The sequence below is a fragment of the Lissotriton vulgaris genome, chromosome 7 (assembly GCF_964263255.1).
Source record: "Lissotriton vulgaris chromosome 7, aLisVul1.2, whole genome shotgun sequence".
Lineage (NCBI taxonomy): Eukaryota > Metazoa > Chordata > Amphibia > Caudata > Salamandridae > Lissotriton > Lissotriton vulgaris.
The window spans coordinates 82839611-82864892 of NC_141695.1; the positions used below are offsets into that span (position 1 = coordinate 82839611).

Below are 25282 nucleotides of genomic sequence, written 5' to 3' on the forward strand. Positions count from 1 at the left end.
ACAATGTCGGGTCATGAGGCACTATGTATGAAGATAGAGCACAGGCTATCTGGATGTAAGTGGGGCTGTGCTCAGCTCCGTCGCCCATCCTGTCAGAGGATGGCTCATCCAGGAACACCTAATCCCTCCATTGTGTGACTGTCTGTGAAGAATTCACAATGTCTAACTATCAGTAACACCAAATCGTGTGACCCTGGGCAGGCTATGTGCACAATAGGACTAAGGACAGAAAAATTACAACTTTCTAAGTGGCATTTTTATATTTGTGAATAACACCTGACTTTACCAATAAATAAGGCTCTTTACCACAATTCCCAAATCACCAAACATGACATAGCTATCAGCTCTCAATTGGAGATTACAGCTTATTAAATATATTAAGTAATCCCAAATGTTATATAATGGGAGGGGTGGGCCTCACAGTAGTGAAAAACAAATTTAGGAGTGTTTCACTACCAGGACATGTAAAATGTAGCTTTACATGCCCAATCTTTTAGTCACATGGCATCCTGCCCTAAGGCCTACCTAGACCCTATCTTAGGGTTGACTTGTATATAATAAAAAGGCGAGTTAAGTACTTTGCAAGGGAATTTAAATGCCAAGGGAACACGGTAGCCTAAAACTACATTCAAGCTGCAGTGACAGGCCTGGGACATATTTTGAGGTGCTATTTAAGTTGGTGGCACAATGATTGATGCATACCCACCTTTAGCAATTAATTTAAAGGCCCAAGGCATACGGTATGCCACTCTACAAGTGACTTACACGTTAATTAAATATGGCAATTTAACCATGTTTGAGCGGAGGAAGCGCAAGAACTTTAGCATGGGCTATCAATGGTAAAATGCACTGAGTCCTATGGCCAGTACAAACAAGTCCAGCAAAAATGCAGGAAGTGAGGGAAAAAGTTTGGGGGTAGACTATCCTAAGGCTGACAGGTCTAACAGTAGAATACCCATGTTTTAATATACAAATTGAACAATATACCAATTAAATGAATAGTAGATGCAGGAAAGTTTGTTTGTTTACATGCTCCTGATGTGAGTTCACTGCATAACTGAGAAAACACTAGTAATACAAATGTTCTCAGTCCAGACAGGCAGAGAGTTCTTGTAATGCTGAGTTTATATAATAGAACTGATTTATTATATGTGTATGCATTTATGCACACCTAAGTGTGTTCGCTGTATATTTACACAGTTTCCACAATCTCCTCCTAAAAAACAATACACTAGTATAATAACTGAACATTGATCACACTATGTAAAAGACTAGGACATATCTAAATATATCAAGGGAAAACAGCACTCCACATTTGTCTTAAATCATTTATTTAATGTTGCATATGGTAAAACAACCTGTCAGCCAATGTGTTTCGACTAAACAGTCTTTGTCATGGATGGTAGTCCCTTATCACTTTTTGATATTAATACCCACCATACCAGATATTTACTTTGCATTATGGTATTTGTAGATTATGATCACCATATGTTTATGTAAATTCAAAATGTTAACTTAATTCATAAACGATACCAATGTTACACTTCCCACATCTGCAATGACCACATTCAGTCTCTTAGTGAGGTGATCACCACGTTCTCGATTGTTAAATGATGACGATGTTGACGCTCATTCATTGTTTCTGTTAAATACTTGTAGTTCGTATGCATTGATTCATAAAAAAACTGAACACTCAAATTATGTGAATTCATACTGTGATACACTCCAGCATCAGCGATGTCGCAATATCAACTATTGACCTCTGACTGAGGATACAATATTAGACTCCATCAATGATAGTGACTATCCAGTTTATTCAGATATGGCAATTCATTGGAGAAGAAGGAGGTCATTGGGAGTTGGGGTTGGGGCAAGCACAAAAGTTTGTTGCAACATGTGCCACAACCATGGAAGCTGGCCTTGCATTTATGTATGATTATCAATATATGGGTGTGGATATGTCTCTATACATGTTGTTAATAATTTCTATTCTTTTGTTTTTTATAAAAAAAACTTTACTTCCAAACTCTACCCATTCCTTCTCCCTCTGACTCCTCCGAAATATATCTACATACTAAGCACTCAAACATCCTTTTCAAATCTTTCCTCCTTTCTATCCAATTTATCTAACAGACACACACATCCACTACTCCATTAACAATTCACAGCTTTCAATATCTAATCCATCCCTATTAATCAATACCTACTCAAAAATCATTTTAAATGTATGAAACCTCATGAGTCCAAACTTAACAGACTTACCAGGATTAATTAATATGGAAATCAAGTTCTACTCAAAATTTAAAATTGTCTTCCAATGTCTTATAGTTGTCTTCCTGCGGCTTAATCAGTTTGATTCAGGATAAACAGTAGACTGTCAGAACCCTTCATGAACTAACAAGGTCCTTAATATGGATCCCCATTTTGTTCTTTTATTGTGTTGGTAATTGAACCACTAGCCAAAGGGATCAGGTGAGATGAACTTGCACAGCATGCACACAACATGATTGTCTCTCTCCACTACCCCATGTGGAGCAGTCAGTAGTTAATTCATTGTTTTTACTTTAGAGAGGGTAGTCTGGCATTGTGGGCAACTGGGATAAACAGCTTATGATATTGGTGCAGAGTGGGCCCCAGGCAATTGAGTGGCAGTCCCAGCGGTGAGTCAAGATGGCAACTTTAAATACCTGGGTGCGCAAATCTTGCTGAGGTTGCATTTGTGCTGGGTCTTAAATATACTCTCCCGCTTCATAAACTGTGCAATAACTTGTGCAACTGAGACACTCTCCCTCTCCCTATGATGGGTAAAACTATATTATTTAATATGATTGCACTGCCAATGATGCCTTATGTACTCCAAAACTATACAATGTGCCAACCGGCTTCTTCAAAAGGGTTTGGGCTGGTTAGAAAGTGCTGTGAGTAGGCATAAAACCAAGGGTAGACTTTGAGAAGTGTTTACAAGTGGTCTTCAATAGTAGACTTGGTATATCCACCATGCAGATTTATTATTGGATGGCCCAGCTTGACTCCAAAAACAGATGAATGGTTGGTATGAGCAATGACCCAGTTCACAGGTCAAAACTGGTCTGTTTGAATGGTTGTCGCACGTAACATACTCAGAGATGGAGTACTAAACTCCCTACCTTCTGTCACGAAGGCCAACCTGCAAGTGGGGTATAAGGACCATAAGTGGATATTGTGGGGAGGCAGATTGACACATGAAACCCTTCTTTGGCAGGGCTCTAGCTTTCCCAATTGGAACCCCTAAATGGATTCAAACACTGGGACTACACTGGGATCAACAGACTTGGTGAGGTCTAGGGTAGGAGCAATATGAAATCTGAAGGACCGGTTGGATCACATCTGCAAAATTACTTCCTAGACATTTGTTCCCCCTCTTCTTCCATCTTTAAACACAACAGAAGGCATGTTGCCTCAGAGGTCGTGGCTTTAGAGGCAATGGCATAGCCACCATCAATCCAGAATGTTTTTCTCTACACTATGGTACTGATTTGTTGGGTCTTGAAGAGGTGCTCCAACACATTTACTGTGAGTGGATATGTGAATATGGGAATAAAATGCTGATCTTTCATGACCTAGAATGATGTACAACTGTTCCTCGTCTTACTATTTTCGTATTATATGATACATGCCTTGTATTCATTGTCTGAAAATAATGGGCCCGATTCACAGAACTAACTTAAGCCAAAATCCTAAACTTGCTACTTTTGGTATTCACAGAAGTTAGTATTTTTTCTTAAGTTTGTCTTAAGACAGACTTAAGACAAAATCCTAACTTAAGTCTGTCTTAAGTTTGTCTTAAGTCTGTCTTAAGACAAACTTAAGACAAAATCCTAACTTCTGTGAATACCAAAAGTAGTAAGTTTAAGATTTTGAAGAGGGCGTTTTGGATACTCTAATTGGTAAGCAGCTCTGAGCCAATCAGACTGGCCCCTGCAGACTGGCAAAATGGCTTGGTGACAGTGTTGGGTAAATATGTTGACTGAAACACAGAGTGGCATTCTCATACCAGCTGTGCAGTCCAGGACAGCCCCTAGCATCCTAAGAAAAGTATGGATTGTTGCAGCTCCTATCAAATTCTGGTGATAAAGGGAACCCACATTGAGTGAGGGCACTGTGCCTCCTTTGTAAGTAAATACTGCCTGGGGTCGTTATCTCTCTGAGCTATACGCTTGCCTTACTTTATGGTTATGATGCATTTCATAATTGTCTCTGACTAATAGTTGAACAGAAGGTAAAGTGAATAGTGAGCAACATGAGTACTGATGTCTGAGCATATCAGGTACAAGCAAGAGATGTGTATGCCAACAGGACCTGGATTAGTATAATGCTAAATAAAACTAGGTTTGTCTCCTGAGAATCATTGTCAACTCAAGTCAGTCCTGTGATTGTGATCTCAGTAACATCCAAAGACCAACTAGTCTATCTAGTTTTCGTTGAAATAGATGCACCAATTAAATCTGCAAGTGTCGCTGTGCACTCAAGGTTGAGCTTTTATTTAAGTAAGATTAGAAACAAAGGACTATATGTTGGAGTTACTGTACTTTGTTTGTTGTTTTGATTATCAGAAAAAAGTCTCAACTGAAAATGTAAATGTGACCCATCTTGCTCTACTTAGTTTTCCGTATTCTAATGATACTTGGTGTAAACTTTATAGATCATCTTAATTCCTCTTTTTCTATTTTCAATCTAGATTCTTCTTCAGTCCCCTTTATTCCCTTTTCTACATTTGCTTTCTTTCTTCTATCATTCTACTACTTCATGTTCCCACTTTTGTTCTCCAATCCTTGTTTTTTTACATGTCCCTACTTTTATTTTATTTTCCCCGTCCCTCTTTAACCCTTCCATGCCCAGAGTTTAGCCCATTCAAACCGTTCTGAGTCTCATTCAAAATTGTTCTCCTGGGAAGCTATTCAGTGGGTGTAACAAAACAGGACTTAGGAGATCAGTAAGGGGGCATGTTACTGTTGAGTAACAGAGGATACAAGAGTGGAGTGATGGTTGAGCCACATGGAAAGCTACCCCATAGCTCCAATGATGCAGAGAAAGCTCGAGATATAGATGGAATTGAATCACCCTCCTCCATTAAAGAATCCCGCTAGTAGTCTATGGTGCGTGTATCAATGACCACAAACCTTGGACAAGCCCAGTAGTTTATTCACTGACTTACCTTGCCACCAACAGCCCATCCAACAATCACCTCCGAACAGGAATAAAAGTCTGGATTGTCATTACATATCCCTGGGGCAATGGTGACGTTAGTGGAGTTTGAACAGGCATATACCAGGATGTGATGAACCAGATCTTCATTGCCTTCTTGTATGATCGACGCAAACTGTGAGGGGGGTCACAGAGTAGAAAATTAGTTACAGAAGTACATTTTGTTTTTTGTGTTAAATATTAGGGAACTGTTGCAGGAGCATATATATTGTACTCAATAGAATGATAAGCGTAGGAAAGATTTAGGTCAAATCCCTCTATTTGACATAGGAGTAGATTTTATTTAAATCCCTCTGTTTTTGGACCCTCTTGATTTTAATCCACGAGGGACTTTGAAATATTAGTCTATGTATTTGTACATTAGGAGGTATCCTATTGTGCATAGTGCCTGCCAGAGGGAAATTTTTACTGGTGCAAGAATGCACATTTCCAAGAAGTCCAAAAATCTAAATATTTGTCTCAAGTGAATGTGCTTCCGAGGTACTAGGATGGTTTTGAAAATGCACAATGACAGGTGAGACACATATTGGTGTTAAAAAATAAATATATAAACTTTGTCAGTGAGAGGATAAAAAACTATGTATTTATCAAACCTATCAGGTAAAAAAATTCAAGCAAAAACATGGACTACGCATAAAAAAAATGACATTAAATTACACCTACCGTTTATCAGATTAAAACACTTGACTACTAATACTTCATTTATTTGGGGTCCACAACAGCAGGAATCTTGGCACAATTTCAGGATATTCACATATGATAATTTCACATACATGTAATCTAGATGACAATCATCTCACAATCCGTTGTTGTCCTCAAAATCTAGGACACATACAACACCAACAGATTAAGGCAGGACATTCCCAAATATGTATGTACCCATGGTAATTTGGCATTAACTTTATCCAATCATATCCTGATTTTGGCTCAGTGTTGTTGTAGCTTTAGTCTTATACTTGCTAAGTGCCCCATTATTGGGTACATGCTTGTATTCTTATTTCTGATCCATTAACTACCTTTTGAAAGTAATTATTGAATCAGAATATTACTCTAGATCATAATTTCTAAAAAGGTTAGGGGGCCACAAAATATCTGAAACCCTGGATATTTCTTAGGTCTTAAAACAGTAGTCTGGCAACAATAAATATGCATGAGTCTTATGTAAAAGTAAATGTGATCGAAGGAGATTATGTACATGTTTGTTGGCTGTACTGAACACCCAACATTTGTACAATTTGTTCTTTTGAAGAGCCCATCCCTAGTATCTCTTGATAACTAAAGTGATACTAGCTCACATTTTGTGTGCTTTAAGTAACAGTAAATGTGGCTCTTGGATTATTCTTTCAGTTTTATTTGTATATACATCAAAGTACTAGTGGCATGGACCTTCTCAGTGGATTTGGAATCTTCATGACCGTTTGGGCTTATAGCCTTTCATATTTCATCATTTATCATCTTTGAACTACTAACTAGCACACTCCTTCAAAGTGACAATTCTAATTCTTCCTGGCTACCCAATGCTATAACAATGGGTTAGGCATCGATATTAGTCATTTTTAACGTATTAGATTAATAAACCCCTGTTGTTGTGCTCACCTCTAAATTAGAAAAACAGCACCACTATCTGGCAGACTGTCATAGGTGCCGGTGATTACATTTATGTGCTGGTCTGAGCACCGGAACCCACCAGCTCAAATTCAGCACTGCTACAATTACTCCCTGATCTGCTATCCCCAATATTTTCTACCTAAAGGCCATAAATCACCCATTTCCCTTTTACAAGGCCTTGAACACCTAGCCTTTTCTGGGTAACTGTTCTGTTGATTGTTTAAAATCTAGCACCAGGACATACTAGAGTATATCATGCGTCAAGTCTCAGTTTGGGATTCCCTTCATTGGTGGTTCCCTGATTCCTTGAACGTGGATCTTTCCCTGCACCTGTGCTCTTTCCCAGAGTTCCCAGATATTTCTGCCTAGCAAGCCCAGAGTGCAGCTGCTCGCAACTGACTTTTTGCTGAGTCTCCTAGTCCTTTGTTTGATCCTGCTACAATAATCCAGGCTCATCTTTTGATGTAAAGCTTCATAGTTGTTTATTCTATGTTCCTGTTCTTATTACTTGTATGTGTCTGTTGTCTCGTTCTTATTTATCGCGCTTTTTGGTTCCATCGTTTGTCTTGTTCCTAGTTCTAACTGCACACATCTAGACCTGTCTTGCATATACAGATTTCTAGTCTTGTATTTCATAGGATTTTTCTGACTACATTTTCTCGTCCTGTCATAGGTAGAGTGCAGATTCGCAGTTCTGTGTATTCCAGTTCAGACATTGACCCTGTTTCTGATCCAGTTTTTCCCTGAGCTTACTTTCTGTGTACCTTTCATTGTTCTCCTTGTCTTCTTGTGAGTTATAGTAATATCCTGATTTTCATGGCTTTTCAAGTGTGCCAGGTAAACTCCCGGGTAATGGCACAGAGAACCACCCAGTGCTTCTTCTCCATAGGAGTGTCTCTCTGAAATATGTTAAATGAATCTGCTCCTTTTTTGAGTAAGATCGTTTCACTTTCAAGCAGCAGGCAAACTATTATTAATGACAGTTTGTCTTCTATTTCACTGCGTTCACCTTTGTGTTATTTGTACTTGTATTATTGTAATAGTTTCCACTGTAGACTATCCAGTTCCCTGTTCACCACCTATTTCAACCTTCTCCAGACATCATAATCAGTTTTGCTTTCTACCTAGCCTTCAGGTATGCTCTATTTATATTTTACCCCTTTTCTGGAAGAAATAAATCAACTATCCCCTTTACCTTGCCTTGTTCTGAATTCTGGTAGTGTTCATGACATACTGTCCTGAATTTCACTAGATCCCCTGACATGTGTTTAGGTTGACTCATATAATGGGCTTTGTTCAGAGTTCTGAATTTAGCCATGATCAAATACATTTTAGAAGTCTTCTCTCTGGTGGATGAACACATGTGGTAATGTTCATGTGGAGGGCAAGAGATCTACAGGCATATTTGATGTAAGTAGTGATGCTAGAGTGTAAACACACTCTTCATAAGGTAGTGGTTCGCACTCAAATTCACAACATCCTTGGAGTAATAATCCAGGAATGTCCTTTCCTGATGATGGAATAGGACACGTTAAAAATGCAAACTTTTCCAACGCATGCCTTTACAATGCGGCTTTTACATGACAACATCGATTTCTATGCATAATTTTACAACACATGCCATCACAATGAATTTTTAGAAACTAGACTTACAATGCATTCCATTACAATGGATACCATTACAATGCCTACCATTACAACACATAATACTAGAGTAAAATGACCTTATAGACATGATTTTTCTCAGGCAGTTGTGGCAGCGGAAGGTATGCACAGCCGTAGGTAGTTTCATCAGATGGTAAAGAAAACTAAATATTGGAAAGAGAAGAGAATGTTGTTAGAATTTCACCAACCTTGGCTAGCTATATTGAAGATCATTCAAAGTGATTGTTATTAAAGAGCAAAGAAGAAATAATGTCAATACAGAAATCCTATATGGCTTTGAACTGAGTACCCATATGGGAAAATCCAATAGTGCAACCGTGTTTAGAAATATTTGTGAAAACTCTTCCCCACCACCATTGTTTATGTAACTTTAAAATACATGTCCTGAAATTTTCCACCTTGATTAGGTTAAAGACCCAAATCTTATGAAATTAAGTGATTTGTTAGACAGTGAAGAAGACAGCAAGAGCCCAATGTACTATAGGTCGGCTCCTAAAGGAGTCAGTGAGTAGTACACCTGCTGGTTTGCCACTAAAACGACATGTTGTGCAGTAACACATGTACAGATCCATCACTGTGCACTACCACCATTCAATAGGATTTGATGTTTTCAACCGTATGCATTATATTGAGGCTGGCTTCTGATTTGCAAATCTTACTGAAAGTCTGTGAATGTAGAGACGGAGCCCTAGAAGAGACGCTGCAGACCTTGAACCATGTGTCACAATCTCAAATCTCTACTTTTTCTTAAGGAACCAAAATGTATGACCGATTCCCGGTGGAGCTGCTCCGACAGCTATTGGGGAGACAGGCTCTGGCACACCGCTATGACCATCACCTACCCAGCCGGACCTCGGACTTATGTCTTGTCTGTTTCTCCACTGCTAACTCTTGGTTCCTTCCTGAGTCTCATTTTTATCCGGCGGAGTCCAAAATGTATGACCGATTCCCGTTGGAGCTTCCCCGACATCTATAGGGGAAACAGGCTCTGGCACACCACTATGGCCGTCACCTACCCAGCCGGACCTCAGACGTATGTCTCGTATCTTTCTCCGCTGCTGACTCCCTCCCGTGGACTCCCTGCTCTCCCTGACTTTTTTCTTTTTTTCCCCTCTCTTTTCTGTGGATCTTGTTTCTCATGATCGCTAATAACTCCTGTACTGAATTTGTAACCTCTCTGTAATTAATCTGATTATTTTTGTAATTTGTAAAATGATGTTGCCTTATGTTAAGCGCTAGACCTAGTTTTTTGGCCGATGCCCTGTGGAGCTACCTGATAGTTATAGAGGAGATGGCCACCTTTGGCCATCACCTACCGAGCCGGACTTTGGGCAGACCTTTTCCTTCGTTTCACATTTGCAATCTCTCTCCCACCCCTTTACCCAAGCCCCTTTCCCCCTATCCTCAATTTTTTTTGTCCCCTATGCTTTTTAAAAGTTTTTCTGTTGAGACCTAGATATTTGGGCGATGCCCGGTGGAGCTCCCTGAAAGCGATAGAGGAGATGGGCTGTGGACTTCCCCCTCGGCCATCACCTACCCAGCCGGACTTTGGGCATACTCTCCCTTGTCTCTCTACCTTTTTCCTCCTACTCCTTTACCCTACCCTCTCTCCCTTATAAGCTCCATCTATCTCGTCTTTACGCTCTTGAAATGTTTTTATAGTAACCGATGTAACTGGTAACTGATGTAATTTGGTAACTTTGTGGAACCTTGTGTAAAGCGCTCTGATACCTCCGGGTCCAGCCAGCGCTATACAAAACTCAAATAAATAAAAATAAAAAAAATAAAAGGAACAGGTTCTGCATTCATAGTAAAATGAGCATGCTGCAAGTGGACATCATGCGGGCCATGCAGTGTTCCCCCTTCTCCTGGGTCTCTATTTCCAGTGCCCGCAGCTGGCATTCACATAGTCCAAGCTGACCACCATGGATGGATTTTACGTTGTGAATGACTGTGAGGAATGTTCTGTATTATATGGTGTGATTGTGAGACTTCCCCATGTAATGCACTGACCAACTCATCTTGGTTCCAGTCAGGCTTGTTTGATAACACCTAAGCTCAACCCTGAGTATGTGTGGTTTTGAGCATTCAATCTGTGTCAAAAGCATTTAGAAGTACCAACACATCTGTACAAGAAATAAATACAACACAGAACTCCAACACAAATCCATAAAATAAGCTCATTTATATTGAATTTATAGACACCAAAGGAGGGACCAGATATATATATATATATTCAAGCAATTCATAAATCGCAGCTTTTTACATGAAAGTGAACAAGTACTGGCCACTACCTAGGTGAGCCAAGACTTTAAAAGTTTATGGAAACTTTTCAAGAAGTTGTGTTCGGATTCTCTGGCTCACTTTGAATGATCATCTCTGGCAGGGAGCAAGTGAAGGGAACCAGTTAGGTTTAAGTGGGCAGTTACCATGATGCCAAAGTAGTCTCCAGTCCAGGTCCAGTCCTTAGACACAAACCACAATAAACCTCAATGGAGTGTTCCTGATTCAAGGGATACAGGATTCTGAAAATGCAAAAGCATTTTGAGGATGCAGTGCTGATGGACAGAGTAGATCTGGGCCTACTCCTCGGTCCACGATCATGGTGGGGTGAGTGTCGCCACACGGGTTGATGTCCCTCAAAGTCAGGGTGAAATAAAGCCAAAAACAGCTGCTACTGTTCTACTGGTCTCCGGCAACAGCGAAACAAGCATTTCCCTTTGGTTAAGGGTAATTTCTTCGTGGGCAACCAAACTGCACTACAACAATTCTTCTGGATCTAGCAGAATTGGGTGAAACTTTTGTGCTTTGGACTCCCAGGCTGCACTTTGCTGGACAGCAAGCAACAGTCAAGCAATTTCAGCTACAACATGCCAAGGCAGGCTTCTTTAGCTCTTATATCCCTGCACCTGGAGTAGGAAATCAGCTAACTATCTCTTAGAGTCACTTTGTCTGTTTGAGGCTCATGGACAACTTTTTCTCCAGCAGAGCACCATAGGCAAAGTCCTCTTTTTTACTGGGTCCAGGAAATAGCATGCCAGTCCTTCTTCAGTCCTCTATCTGGTTCACATGTGATCATAAGGTCTGGGTGCCAGAGGTGCCATATTTCAGTCAAAATCTGCACACTGAGGATGAGGTGGCTACTTGCCAATGGGCTTCAAGTTTGCTACCCTCCTGATGATATCTTCCTGCAACGTGAGTCCTAGAATGTTCTAAATATCCCACTCTCATGATAGCAGAAACCTTCTCTCACTGTGTAGAGCTTGGTAGCCCACCCTAGAGGTTTAGCTACATGAGGGCATCAAGCTGACGGACACAAAAAGTTTGGCAACTGTTTCTCCTCTCTCTGTCCACAATCATAATCTGTCTACCAGAACAAAAGAGAAGCCCCTCTTGTCTGTGTCCACCTTTTTTCCTTCAAACGTGGCTTTCCCTTTGAAGCTTGATTTTTGAACTCACACCACGTTTGGTCTTTTCTGCGAGGGAGAGGTAACAACTCTTAAAACGGCAGACCCTTATTTTTCCTTCCTGGGGTTGGTCACACCTCTTCCCAGGAGGACAGAAGTCTGCCTTATGGCCAACAAATATATATATAGCCACTTGAAACTTAGGCAATAGAGTGGCAACTTTATAAATTATATGAATGCTACAATGCACTCCAATTGTTTTATATGTACAAAGAATAATCCAACTTCCCAATAATAGATGACATTTTTGTGTAGCCCTGGTACGTGCTCCGGCCAAAACACAAGGGTAACTCTTAAAGACTAAAGGTGGTGGCTGGATAGTCAACCCAACCCAGAATGCACAACCTTCAGGCCCACAGTCAACCAAGTTAAACAAAATCGGCACGATTATTACGAGCAAAACAGTGGTGTCCAAAGCCTCTATTATTGAAATCTTGATTGAGCCCGTTCCAAAGTTCATGCAAATAGCTGTTCAAGACTTGTACCTACAGTTAATGACGATTCAGAATTCACAATAAGTGACAATTTCATTGAAGACCCAATGCATTTCGGGATAACCCTTCTTTAGGGATATTTGCTTTATCACACTTGTGGGGGCACAATGAGTGGTACAGTCCATTGGGGACACTAATGTACAAGCCCTGGGTACTCCTGGTACCATACATGAGGGACCCATAAATAAATTAACTTATGCCAATGTTGGTAAACCAACCAGCCATATATATTTTAAGGGTCAGAGCACTAGTACTGAGGCTTGATTGGCAGGGATCGGAATGCTCTGGGTCACAAAACCTGCAGCATCAGTCTACAACTTTGGGGTGGTCATGCAAAAAGAGGTATTCCCTTGCAATAACTACATCCTATTTTGTCTGGTGGTATTCTATGAATAGTTGATACATTCCACTGCAGGAGGAGAGGACATTGTTAAAGGGAGAAATGAGGCATGGGAAATAACCTACAAGAGTGAGATAAAGAGGCTGGAAAGGTCATGGGGTAGATTAAAGAGGCATGAGGTGTAACCAAGACTACACATCCTTTATGATTAGCACACTGATCTGCCCTGCGCATGCAATAATAAAGAGTAAGTCAAGAGCGCTACGAGGCCTCCGGGTAGATAGCGCTTTACAAGTGTAATTTAATAATAATAATAATAATAATAATGATTGGCACCTCGACCTGCAATAGCTCTGTCTGCGGCTTCTGACCAAAATATATGTTCCCAGAACTTTTTGTTCTGCAAAATGAGTACTGGCTACAAAGTATAAGAAAATGGTCAGTTTCTGATCCAGTCTTTCAGACTGACATGAAGCCAATCGTAGTACATTCTTCTCTCGTGTGAGGCAAATTCCCTATTTGCTTGAAAGTGCAGCATGTCAAACTTTTCCTAGAAAAACCCACAGCATACCATGATGACCCCAACAGGTCTCCATTTAGGACCTCTTTTCAAGTGACTAGACAATTCTGCTGGGCAGGTAACTGGTGTTAGCAGCCCTCTCTGAATTACAAGTTTTCAGGAGCAGGAGCACTGCAGCTCCATGGTTTTTGACTGGAGATTTCACCGGCTGCAACCAGCTCCATGGTGATTCATCCAGAGATTTCCCCTCCTGCAAGCAGAAAAAGTTTCCAACTGAAATAGTGTGGAAATTGACATAGTAAGTCAATGTTCACCTGCTGCTGCCCAAATACTCATATTTCCATTATTTCCTATAATTCTTGATGGGGAAATAATGAGGATCATTATGCCCATTTGCAATATAACAATGTAGGAAACCAACTTAAAAGTACTGTGCCAACAACAATCTAAACAATAAACATCAATCCTGATTTTGACTTGGTTGCATTCAAACTCACATACTGTCATTTGCAGATAATATATTCTGCCCACTTTGCAAAGGAGTTTTCTGCCTGCAAATCCTCCTTCATTCCCTAGACAATTTTCACCATTTGGTGTAAACAGAATGCTGCATTAAGTTTCCCTGTGGGAAACTGGTTTTAGTAGAAAAGGTCTCAATGAGGGACATTTTCTTGTTGAACAAGACATGTATTGCTTCCAGTAGCATGTGTGTCTTTTGAATACAAAGTAAACCCTCATGTGCACTTTTCACATTGTGTGTTCACCTATGGTGTTCATCAAAATACTTACTATTTCACAAGGTTTTCAGGAAAATAACACATCGTACTCAAAATAAAAATGTGTGAATTTTGCACTCCTTGCATTTAACATGGTAGAACAATCTAAGCAGCAGATCCATCTTGGAACTGGCTATGAAGAACCTTACTCCCTGTTGTCAACTTTGGCATAGAATCCAAAAGCTTTCTTGAACTTATGTAGTGGTCTCATGGATCCTTAGAAGTACCCCTGTGGCTTAAACAAAAAAAAAGTACCCCTGTGGGTCTGATTGTAAAGATAACACTTTCTTAGAGATATCTGACCTTACTTATATGCTCCTTCTCTTTTCGCACATAAGCAAAATCTGTGACCCTTTGCATCAGTGGGAAACTGATCCTATGGCCACAAGGGGCTACTCAGGGCAAAGGTGGAACTGGTGGCAAGAAGCAGTGGGCCCCAGTTCTCTGTTGGGAGCCACGCACTTGCCCAGAACAAAGAGACTTATTTTGATGTCAATGGTCAGGAGATCACCCAACAAGCAGTTGGTAGTCCGACCACTGAATTTGGATGGGAATGCCATGAAGGCAGTCAGAAATGGCTATGTGTACATGGTAGCTTATGCTGCAGCCCAGGAAAAGGGCTGCAACACAAATCACAGTGTAAACATAGCACTTTGTGGACATCCATGTACCAGTGTATAGATGTGTGTGAGCTCCCAGTGCCACTTTGCAGTGGCCCAAAAAGGCTGGGGGCCCTGTTTGGGGCCCACAATATCCATTTTTGACTGCCTTTTCATGGTGCTTGGACTGCCATGATAGGGCTGTCAGAAATGGGTCTCAAAATCACCACAGCAGTGGTCTTCCTTCCAAGAGCTTGTGGTCCAACTACAGGTATTGTGATCTGGCGGCCGGACCGAAGGGCTATCTGTCGGTTGCACCACCACCAAAGGCCTTTCAGTGGTATCTCATCAAAATAAGCCCCAAAGTTATTACTAGTACTACATCAACTTTGAAGTCTCCAATGCAGCTTGCCCCGGAGCCCATATGGTAGCACAATATCTCAGCCTGAATATCAATTGAAAAAAATATTGTGCCCTAAATATTGTTTACAAAATATTGCCCCCATTGGGGTTAATAGTAAAAAAAGTTAAACTCAATTAATATCAATTGCAATTATTGTTGGAGAAACAATATTGACAGCCGAGCACATCATGAGATATAATGCTGGGAAAAATATGGACTCCCACTGTAAAAAGAAATACAGCCGAAAAAATAAAGGAACTAGAATCGCTGAAGAAGAAAGAAATGTTGGGCTCAAAACTTGCCATTGCCAGGAAAATACAGATACTTAAGGGTACCACTAGAGCTGAACATTTTCCTTTTAATGAGAGGATGGATGGGGAATGTTTCAGCATCAATATTTTACTTTCCCTGGGGCACCAAACATGCTTGATTTATATTTTGCAGTGGGTACCAAAAAAACTCGCTCTGCTCCTATTACTGTTAGATAGCCCAATGAGTAACACTAACCACCATTTTCATACCCATTTGAGGAAGAAAACAGGTATTTCAAACTATAAATCATGCCCTATTGCTGTGTTTTAGGAGCAGTGTCAAGATAGGAGGGTCTTCAGATGCCTTTAAAAACAGTGTTTAATGTAGCGAGCCCATGTGATCCCTCTGCCAAGCATAGGGCACACAGTTTTATATGAATACTTGGAAACAGGTTAACAAACTTTACATATGATGCTCACATTGGACATTTTTATGTCATAGGTGAAGGATGGCTCTGGATCTGGTCCTGATACTGGTGCTGCTGACAGCAACTGGACAGATGCCATGAAACGTTGACTGGATCCATGATAGCGAATGGTGTCAGATGTCCCATATGCTGCAATGATACGCTGGGTGTCCGCCTACAGAGGGGGAAGGTAGACAATGTTACTGTTTAATACTTCAATCTTTAACAAAGCTTTCTAGACTCTCTTGTAGGTGTTTGGTTTGGGGCGGGATGGAGCAAATAAATGAACTATCGCCCATGCTTCTCCTTTGGTGGAGCAAATTTGCACCCATCATTGCTCCAAGTTCTCAATGACATCCTTTATAATGGTTACCTCTATTGCAGTCAGATAACAAGTAACCACTAGACAACAGCAGCACTAAATCACCATAACACCAGGATGATGCATCTCACCCAATGTTTATCACACATAACCACTATGCTAGGGAACAGTGATTGAGAGATGAGGCTGATCATGCAAGACACAGGGTAAACTTGGACCTGATTTATAAGGTTATATCTGAAAGATGCAATTAAAAAAGTCCTAAACTTATTCTTCAGGTCCAAACTTAGATTTCAGGTCTATGTTTATCATTGTGAACTTGACCCACAATTTGGATTCTTCATTACATCACATGCACTGATTATAATCGATTGTCAGGAGCAACCTTCCCACACTCATGTGATAACCACTTACTGTGACATCAACATCGAAGGGGTCACATGTTCTGAACTTGCGGCTGAACCTCATAGTTGTAAGTCCTTCTTTTTCAGATAGAAGCTCAAGTTTGTAATTTTGAACAGTATCCAGCACCGGAGTAACTTCTCCAATACCATGGTAGTCCTGAAATGAAGTACAATTAAAAAAGTTAGCCTGCGGTACAGAGATACTACGTCATGGTTCAATGCCAATACAACTCATGCGTCTTGCACTCAGCCTTTACAATGTAGATACCTTTACCTTGCATTCCTTTAGCCTCATGGTGAGTATTATAAGTAGGAGTGGGCGGAATTAGCGTAATCGCGTTATGCAAATCACCGCAAAACGGTAAAAAAATCTCTGCGATCATGCAGAAATTCCACAAACACGCGGAATTGGTTGTTCGCGTGCTTTTTTACTGTTCGCAATCGCTGTTTGCGTGCTTGGGGGGAATATCTTGCAAACACGCATTTGAGAACGCGTACAAGCAAAAATGTCGCCAAGTCGCAGAACGCAGAATTTTGGCCAATTTCGCGTTCTCCGCAGAACGCAAAATTACCCAAATTCCGCGAGCAGAATGGAATTTACCACCCAGGCCTAATTATAAGGTTTATAATTGATAAAGGTGGCAGTGTGGAATTAATGATGACTGCTCCATTTCCTGTTTGTAGCCACTCTGCAGGGTCTATGGTTCCCAAGTAATGGCGGATTGCATTGATTCTGATGGATATAGTCAGGGGGCACGATCTGCTCACCTCTGCTTCACATAAGGATTTCCCAGTAATTATGTACGAATCACGGGAGGTGTGAAAGAGTAATTGGAGAAGTCTGGGTGCTTCTCTATTTCTGACTTTCAACTCTTCTGTTGCCAAAGGTTATTTTTTTGGATGGCACGTGCCAAGATACTTATTTATTTATAATATTGTAAATGCACGAGTCACTTTCAAATACCAGCAATGCGACTATGCAACTTACAAGCCACAGCAGGAGCATGATGGTATTTTACTGGCACTGTGTACTTTGCCTGTGGACAGCTGATGTTTATAGCACTTTTAAAGCATGCTGGTTGTTGCAGTTTACTATGACTACAGAAATACAGCATGACAGCATTTAAATTGATAGGTTGCGTTTAATACTGATCATTAGTACCTCTGATTAAGGCCCTACGGCGGGCTGAAACGCATCAGGACAGACTGCTCTCATGATAGCACACTGCCGCCTTTATAAAATTTGCAATAAACAGAATGGGCCCGATTCACAGAACTAACTTAAGACAAAATCCTAAACCTACTACTTTTGGTATTCACAGAAGTTAGGATTTTGTCTTAAATTTGTCTTAAGACAGATTTAAGACATACATACGTTAGGATTGTGTCTTAAGTCTGTCTTAAGACAAACTTAAGACAAAATCCTAACTTCTGTGAATACCTGATGTGCTTTGAATGCTGCCCCACCCCCCTTCTTTTAGGAGTATTCTCTCTTTGCAGATAGTGAAGGGTAGGTAACGCAGGCCTTTGCCCCCGTTGTAATCCGTCGTGCCTGCTTCCCTCTCCATTTGATTGATTGTTATCCAAGCATTTACTGTTTTGGAATTGGTTCTCTTTGGTTCATTCTCTATATACAAACAAGCACAGAGTCGCAATACTCTGTTTAGTCTTTGCAGATAGTGAAAAATCGTTAGAAAAAACAAAAGGAATCAAGCAAAATCAGTAGGCCACTAATGGGATCTCTTTTTGACCTCGCTAAAATAGAAACATTAGGAACAACCCCTCATGAGAAATATGAAACTAGTGAGAGGAACTGAGCTCGACGCCATGATGGCTGCAAGACAGCTCGGCTCCGCCGCCCACCCCGCCCAAAATAACGACATACCCTATGCAAATATTATACATATATACAACACACCAGCAAAGTAACAGGGTAAAACGTTTTATTAAATAACTATTTACATGGCAGCCTGCTGCAACATCGATCCAAATGCATGCCGCCGTTCCCGGGATTTCTCCCCGACTACTCTGCGGCCTACGAGATGGAGAGGCCGGGGCGTTGACTAGGCGGGGCCTCCGGCCGCAACCACAGCACCAACGATCGCTGCTGACGGAGGGGAGCCTTGCCGGTGAGAGCCACTGATCTGAAGAACAGCTGCCTGCGGTGCCTCCCTGAGCCGCTTGACGGAGGCCCCCGAGGGGCGCTGTGGTGGCGCGGACTCAGAGGGGGCGCTTGGCTCCTGCCCCCTCCCCAAGTCTTGTTGCCCTGGTATGGCCTGAGATCGCCCGACATAGGCGGCCGGCTCCCGGGGTCAGGCGGAACTTGTTGCCTTTTGGTGACTCTTCCATTCTGGACCTAGTCCCACAATCCGTTTGACCTGAAGACACGTCCTGCGGTGCCCTGGTCCAACCATCACATATACCTGCGCCAGGAGACGGCGTGGGGTGCACTGGAAGGGAGAGGCGGCGCGAACGAGGTGGAGGTTTCTCAGCTACACCCCAGCGCTTCACTCGGCTAGCTGAGTTGCGCCCGCTCCTGCGGCACAGTGCCTCGCTTGGCCAGCTGAATTGCGCCTGCTCTTGCTATTACAGCGTCTCAACCGCCATCCGGCTGAATTGCACCCACTCTTGCGGTACAGCGACAGGCGGCTGCCACGGAGCTCAGGAAATGGTGGTCAGCTCCACAGACTTGGGCCTGGCCTGCAAGGATGGCTTTGGGCAACCCTGGAACTCAGACGCTTGACTGCTAGGGCATGGGCCCCATTCCCAAAAGCGTCCCCTCAGCCTTGAAGATTCTACAAGAGTCACCGGGGCCCCCGACTCCCGCAGACCTCCGGTGGGGAGCGACTGCCATGATTGCTCGTGGAATGGCCACGACGTAGCCACGGGGTGCTCTCATGCTGATGCCAGCTTCAGTCTGAAACATCCAGAAACACTGTAGACTACCAATTCGATCAGTTCCGGTGGAGCCCCAACGTGACCCGGTAGAGAAGAACTTGCCCTCCCCTCTTTGACTGATGGTTCTTGTTGCCTGTCCCTTCTGTTGTCTTTTAACGGAACTTTTTGTACTGCTGAAAGGGGTTCTGTTCCGACCGCTGATTGGTGGAGACATTTTGACTATATTCTGGACCTGCCCGGCCTCGCCCAAAATGGCGTTGGTATAAATGAGACTCGCAACTCCTTGATGTGTACTGGTTGCTCAGCCTTTATATCACAAGATATGTATGCAGTTTTGGAGCACATGGCGGGCGGGGACGGGTACTGATTGAACATTTGGACATCCCTATTGATATTAAGTTCTGATGTATTAATCATTACTGTACTATTGAAAGTTCGAATTAACGTTACTCATGGTACTTGCCCGCAAATGTATATCTAGATATTTTCATTGTAACTGTTAGACACCTTAATTCCTGCAACCTAATGGCCCGCCCGTTACGTTTTTCTACAGTGTAAAGGTCCCCTCATCATATACGATTCCAGTTTGCTCCGTGGCCGGCCCACGTGGTTGTAGGCCCGTATTTGTATACTGAATTTTTGCAAAAAAGAGTTTTCGAAGGAAGTATGGAATCAGCGTCATAACAATCGTCTAGGTTGGTAAGGTTGTAGAATAATGGCTGTTATTCCCAAACAATAGAAGACAGATAATGCAGACCCTTTGTCTGAATTTAGGATGGATTGAAATTTGTATCCGTAACACCTGCCCTTTTGCCAGAATTGTTAGAAAATGGTCGACCGTAGCTTAAGGTATCTGCCGAATGTAAGGTGTGGTATTTTGTCCCATAAAATAAGACTAATTGAGAAACAAATACAAGAAGAGGGAACTCAAATTTAGAGACAAACAAAATGAAACATGTTTTGGCATCATAAGAAGGGGAGGATATGTTACACAGAAAAATAATGCGAAAGGGATAGCCAAGATCTGTTGCATCACACGTTCCTGCAGCTAGTCTGATACATGGTAAGTAGAAGCTTTTTCGTGTTTGCGCGCGCTGACATCCTCTGAATGCTGTATCCCCCCCTTTCTTTTCTCCTCTGTAGGTTACATCCTAGTTCCGACTGAAGAATGGAGTGGACATGGACCGCACCGTGCTCCATGTAAGGAAAAACATAGACAAGCGCTGTGAGATATTGCATGGAGTGCAGACCATCACTGGGAACGTGAAAAATTGTATGGTGTGACTGTGCGTACATGCCCTGATTGTATGGTATGAATGTGTATGTATTCCATATGCCCGGCCGATAAACGTTCTGTTTGCGCAACTGCCGCATTATAAAACAACATCGGGACACATCGCGTAACCGCGACGTATCGCGTTGTCGCGTAATGCGTCATATGACGCGCCGCGTTAGCGCACCCGGAAGTGCTCCGGTGCGCGAGGCGCGAAGCGCAGCTTCCCGGAAGCGATCCGGGGCTCGGCGCGGAGCACGTAACGTAAGCATAACAGGTCATTTGACTTGTTAATAAAACTTTTCATTGGTTCATTTCACTTTTGGGTTCCTAATGATGTAAGGCTAGGTCATGTGACCTAAGAATAACACTTTTCATTGGTTTAGAACTATTTTTTGTCCCAAATGATGAAAACCCCTCCTTGTTTCCTCACTCTGACTTTCATCTTTGTGAGAGGAAGACATTTTTTCATCACTTAGCAATAGCAAGTGTTGTAGCTTTAGCTGGTGCATCCCCACCACCACCACCACCTCCTAGGAAGAGAGTACCACCTCCTCAGGTGGTGGTTGAGCAAGAGGTGCCCCCCCACACATTCTTGTTGCCTGATTCTGCCAGCTTAATCGATCAAGCATGAGACTCTGTTGTGATCTGAAGAACCGCTGCCTGCGGTGCCTCCCTGAGCCGCTTGACAGAGGCCCCGTAGGGGCGGTGTGGTGGCGCGGACTGGGAAGGGGCGCTTGGCTCCTGCCCCCTCCCCAAGTCTCGCTCGGCCAGCTGAGTTGCACCCACTCTTGCGGCCTACGACATGGAGAGTCCGGGGCGTTGACTAGGCGGGGCCTCCGGCCGCAACCACAGCGCCAACGATTGCTGCTGACGGAGGTGAGCCTTGCCGGTGAGAGCCACTGATCTGAAGAATGGCTGCCAGCGGTGCCTCCCTGAACCGCTTGACGAAGACCCCGAGGGGCGGTGTGGTGGCGCGGACTGGGAGGGGGCGCTTAGCTCCTGCCCCCTCCCAAGTCTCGCTTGGCCAGCTGAGTTGCGCCCACTCTTGCGGCCTACGACATGGAGAGGCCGGGGCGTTGACTAGGCGGGGCCTCCAGCCGCAACCACAGCGCCAACGATCGCTGCTGACGGAGGGGAGCCTTGCCGGTGAGAGCCACTGATCTGAAGAACAGCTGCCTGCGGTGCCTCCCTGAACCGCTTGACGGAGGCCCCCGAGGGGCGGTGTGGTGGCGCGGACTGGGAGGAGGCGCTTGGCTCCTGACCCTCCCCAAGTCTTGTTGCCCTGGTGTGGCCTGAGATCGCCCCCGACATAGGCGGCCGGCTCCAGGGATCCGGCGGAACTTTTTGCCTTTTGGTGACTCTTCCATTCTGGACCTTGTACCACAATCCGTTTCACCTGAAGACACGTCCTGCGGCCTGGTCCCTGAATGTGTGCAAGGGGACGGTATTGATTGGATCAAGATGGCGGCTTCACACAAAGCTGACTCAAGTGTTGCTGCTGATGCTATGCAGACAAAAACTGGTTTTCAGTTTGTACATTCTTCAGGATTTTTCCATCCAAGGCTGGTTGAGAGTTTGTAGAACGATGGCTTCAGATTTTCAACATACTACTCTTCAACATTCTTCATGAATGTAACAATGTGAGACTCACTAGGAGAACGGCCGTTTATCTTTCCTTTCAAAATGCTGCCAACAATATTTTCTGAATGGAAGACACCATCTTGTAGCATAAAGGGCTGCGTCAAGGGTGGTATTGCCCAGAATGTCTTGTTTTCTAGTGCTCATAATGACGAAGCCAGAACTGCCGAAAGGGATTCTGGTCCTGCCGCTACTTATTGGAGACATTGAACTATACTCTGGACCTGCCTGGCCTCGACCAAAATGGCACCAGTATAGGAGCGACTTGCAACTCCTTATGAGGTTCTAGTTACTTAGCCTTGACGTTATGGGGGTTGAATGCGGTCTTTGTGCACATGGCGGGCGGGGAAGGGTACTGACTGGGAATACGGACAACCCTATTGATGTCGATTTTTCATTATTGCTTATTGTATTAATAAAGCTTCGAAGTAATGTTACCCATGATACTCGCCCATGGTGTGCGTATGGACGATTTTATTGTAACTGATCCTGTTATACTTTTAATTAAAAAATCAACCTTCACTGATCCTGCAACCGTTTGTCACGTTTAGTTTTTTCAATTAAATGGCTCGCTTGTTACATACTCCTATACCCCTGGCTTTTGAAAGACACCATCTTGTAGAATAAAGGGCTGTGTCAAGGGTGGTATTGCCCAGAATGTCTTGTTTTCTAGTGCTCGTAATGACAAAGCCAGAACTACCGAAAGGGATTCTGGTCCTGCCGCTACTTATTGGAGACATTGAACTATACTCTGGACCTGCCTGGCCTCGACCAAAATGGCGCCAGTATGGGAGCGACTTGCAACTCCTTATGACGTTCTAGTTACTTAGCCTTGACGTTATGGGGGATGTATGCGGTCTTTGTGCACATGGCGGGCGGGGAAGGGTACTGATTGGGAATACGGACAACCCTATTGATGTCGATATTTCATTATTGATTATTGTAATAATAAAGCTTCGAAGTAATGTTACCCATGATACTCCCCCATGGTGTGGGTATGGACGATTTTATTGTAACTGATCTTGTTATACTTTCAATTAAAAAATCAACCTTCACTGATCCTGCAACCGTTTGTCACGTTTAGTTTTTTTAATTAAATGGCTCGCTTGTTACATACCCCTATACCCCCGGCTTTTGACCCTTTCCTACGCGCGGTCTGTACTACCGCCCTCGGGCGATCTATGTAATGAACAGACTACCATTGCTGAAACACAAGGGAATGCCTCTCAGAGAGATAAGTCAAGTACGTGGTAGATAAAAACATTTTCGTGTTTATGCACGCTGATGTGCTTTGAACGCTGCCCCCCCCTCCTCATCATTTAGATTACCACCAGCCCATTGCACAAAAGCGTACCGGGCGCTCCCCACGCAAAAAAAACGTTGGTTTTTTTTGCCCCGCGGGGCCCTTTTAAAGCCTCCACATCAAACCTAGGGGGTCAGGGAGGATCTACTATGCCCCCTTATGGTCATTTCCCCCTTTGTTTTGGCCTCCTCTTGTCTCTCGATCGTACCGAGAGACAAGATGGCAGCCGCACCGGACTGTTTAGAATGTTGACAGACACCGGAGAGCCAATCAGCTTCGCTTCGCGAAGTTCCGTTACGCGTCAAGTACGCGAACCAGAGCGCTACCCGGAGCGCTGTTACAGATATATAATAAAATCAACCTTCACTGATCCTGCAACCTTTTGTCACGTTTAGTTTTTTCAAATAAATGGCTAGCTTGTTACATACTCCTATACCCCTGGCTTTTGACCCTTTCCTACGCTCGGTCTGTACTACCGCCCTCGGGCGATCTATGTAATGAACAGACTACCATTGCTGAAACACAAGGGAATGCATCTCAGAGAGATAAGTCAAGTACGTGGTAGATAAAAACATTTTCGTGTTTATGCACGCTGATGTGCTTTGAACGCTGCCCCCCCCCCTCCTCATCATTTAGATTACCACCGCCCATTGCACAAAAGCATACCAGGCGCTCCCCACGCAAAAAAAAACAATTTTTTTTTTTTTTGCCCCGCGGGGCCCTTTTAAAGCCTCCACATCAAACCTAGGGGGTCAGGGAGGATCTACTATGCCCCCTTATGGTCATTTCCCCCTTTGTTTTGGCCTCCTCTTGCCTCTCGATCCTACCGAGAGACAAGATGGCGGCCGCTCCGGACTGTTTAGAATGTTGACAGACACCGCAGAGCCAATCAGCTTCGCTTCGCAAAGTTCCGTTACGCGTCAAGTACGCGAACCGGAGCGCTACCCGGAGCGCTGTCACAGATATATATATTTTTTTGAACGTTAATTTATCAAAATCCACTGGAGCACATATATTGAGACCTAGCAAAGGCACATCGGGCTAACAGTCCCTACAATTTTGCCAAGTTTCGTGCAAATCCATTCAGCCGTTCGAGCTAAAAGTGAGGCCAACTGCCCTATGGAAATTAACATGGGAAAAACGCGTTTTGGGACCCCCCTTTCTTCTCGGCCCCCCCTTGAGGAAACCCCCCCAAATTTCCAGGGGCTGCTCAGAAACGAAATGTTCTATTTTCCTGAAAATTTCAGCCAATTCCGTCCACAAACGCCAAAGTTATTAGACATAGATTTTTTCAAAAATCCCATAGAGAAATAATCCTAACTATATATACCTACTGGCGACCGCCAGTAGGTAATATATATATATATATATATATATATATATATATATATATATATATATATCCTACTGGCGGTTGCCTCAGGCCACAAGCCGCGTTTGCAGGTACCTGGTGGGCTAGTTGGCCACCAGATACCCTCAAGATTCAAAGGGACTTAATCCCACAAGTTACAACACACCAGGTTTGCACAGTGATGCAGAGAGGGGGCGGCCCTGATATGACAAGTGTGCAAACCCACTCCCAGGAGCTTTGTAAATTTGGGGATTTA

General features: G+C 43.1%; 1 protein-coding gene across 1 annotated transcript in view; it reads right to left on the reverse strand.

The window, feature by feature from the left end:
* The window catches only part of LOC147700834 (putative DBH-like monooxygenase protein 2), a 114768-nt gene that overhangs the window by 41954 nt on the left and 47532 nt on the right, over positions 1–25282 (reverse strand). Inside the window, exons 2-5 of the mRNA XM_086929744.1 lie at positions 16571–16717; positions 15848–16009; positions 8577–8660; positions 5195–5359 (exon numbers count right to left, since the gene is read on the reverse strand). Of these exons, the coding sequence (XP_086785870.1) occupies positions 5195–5359; positions 8577–8660; positions 15848–16009; positions 16571–16717 (558 nt within the window). The remainder of the gene's footprint in view (positions 1–5194; positions 5360–8576; positions 8661–15847; positions 16010–16570; positions 16718–25282) is intronic.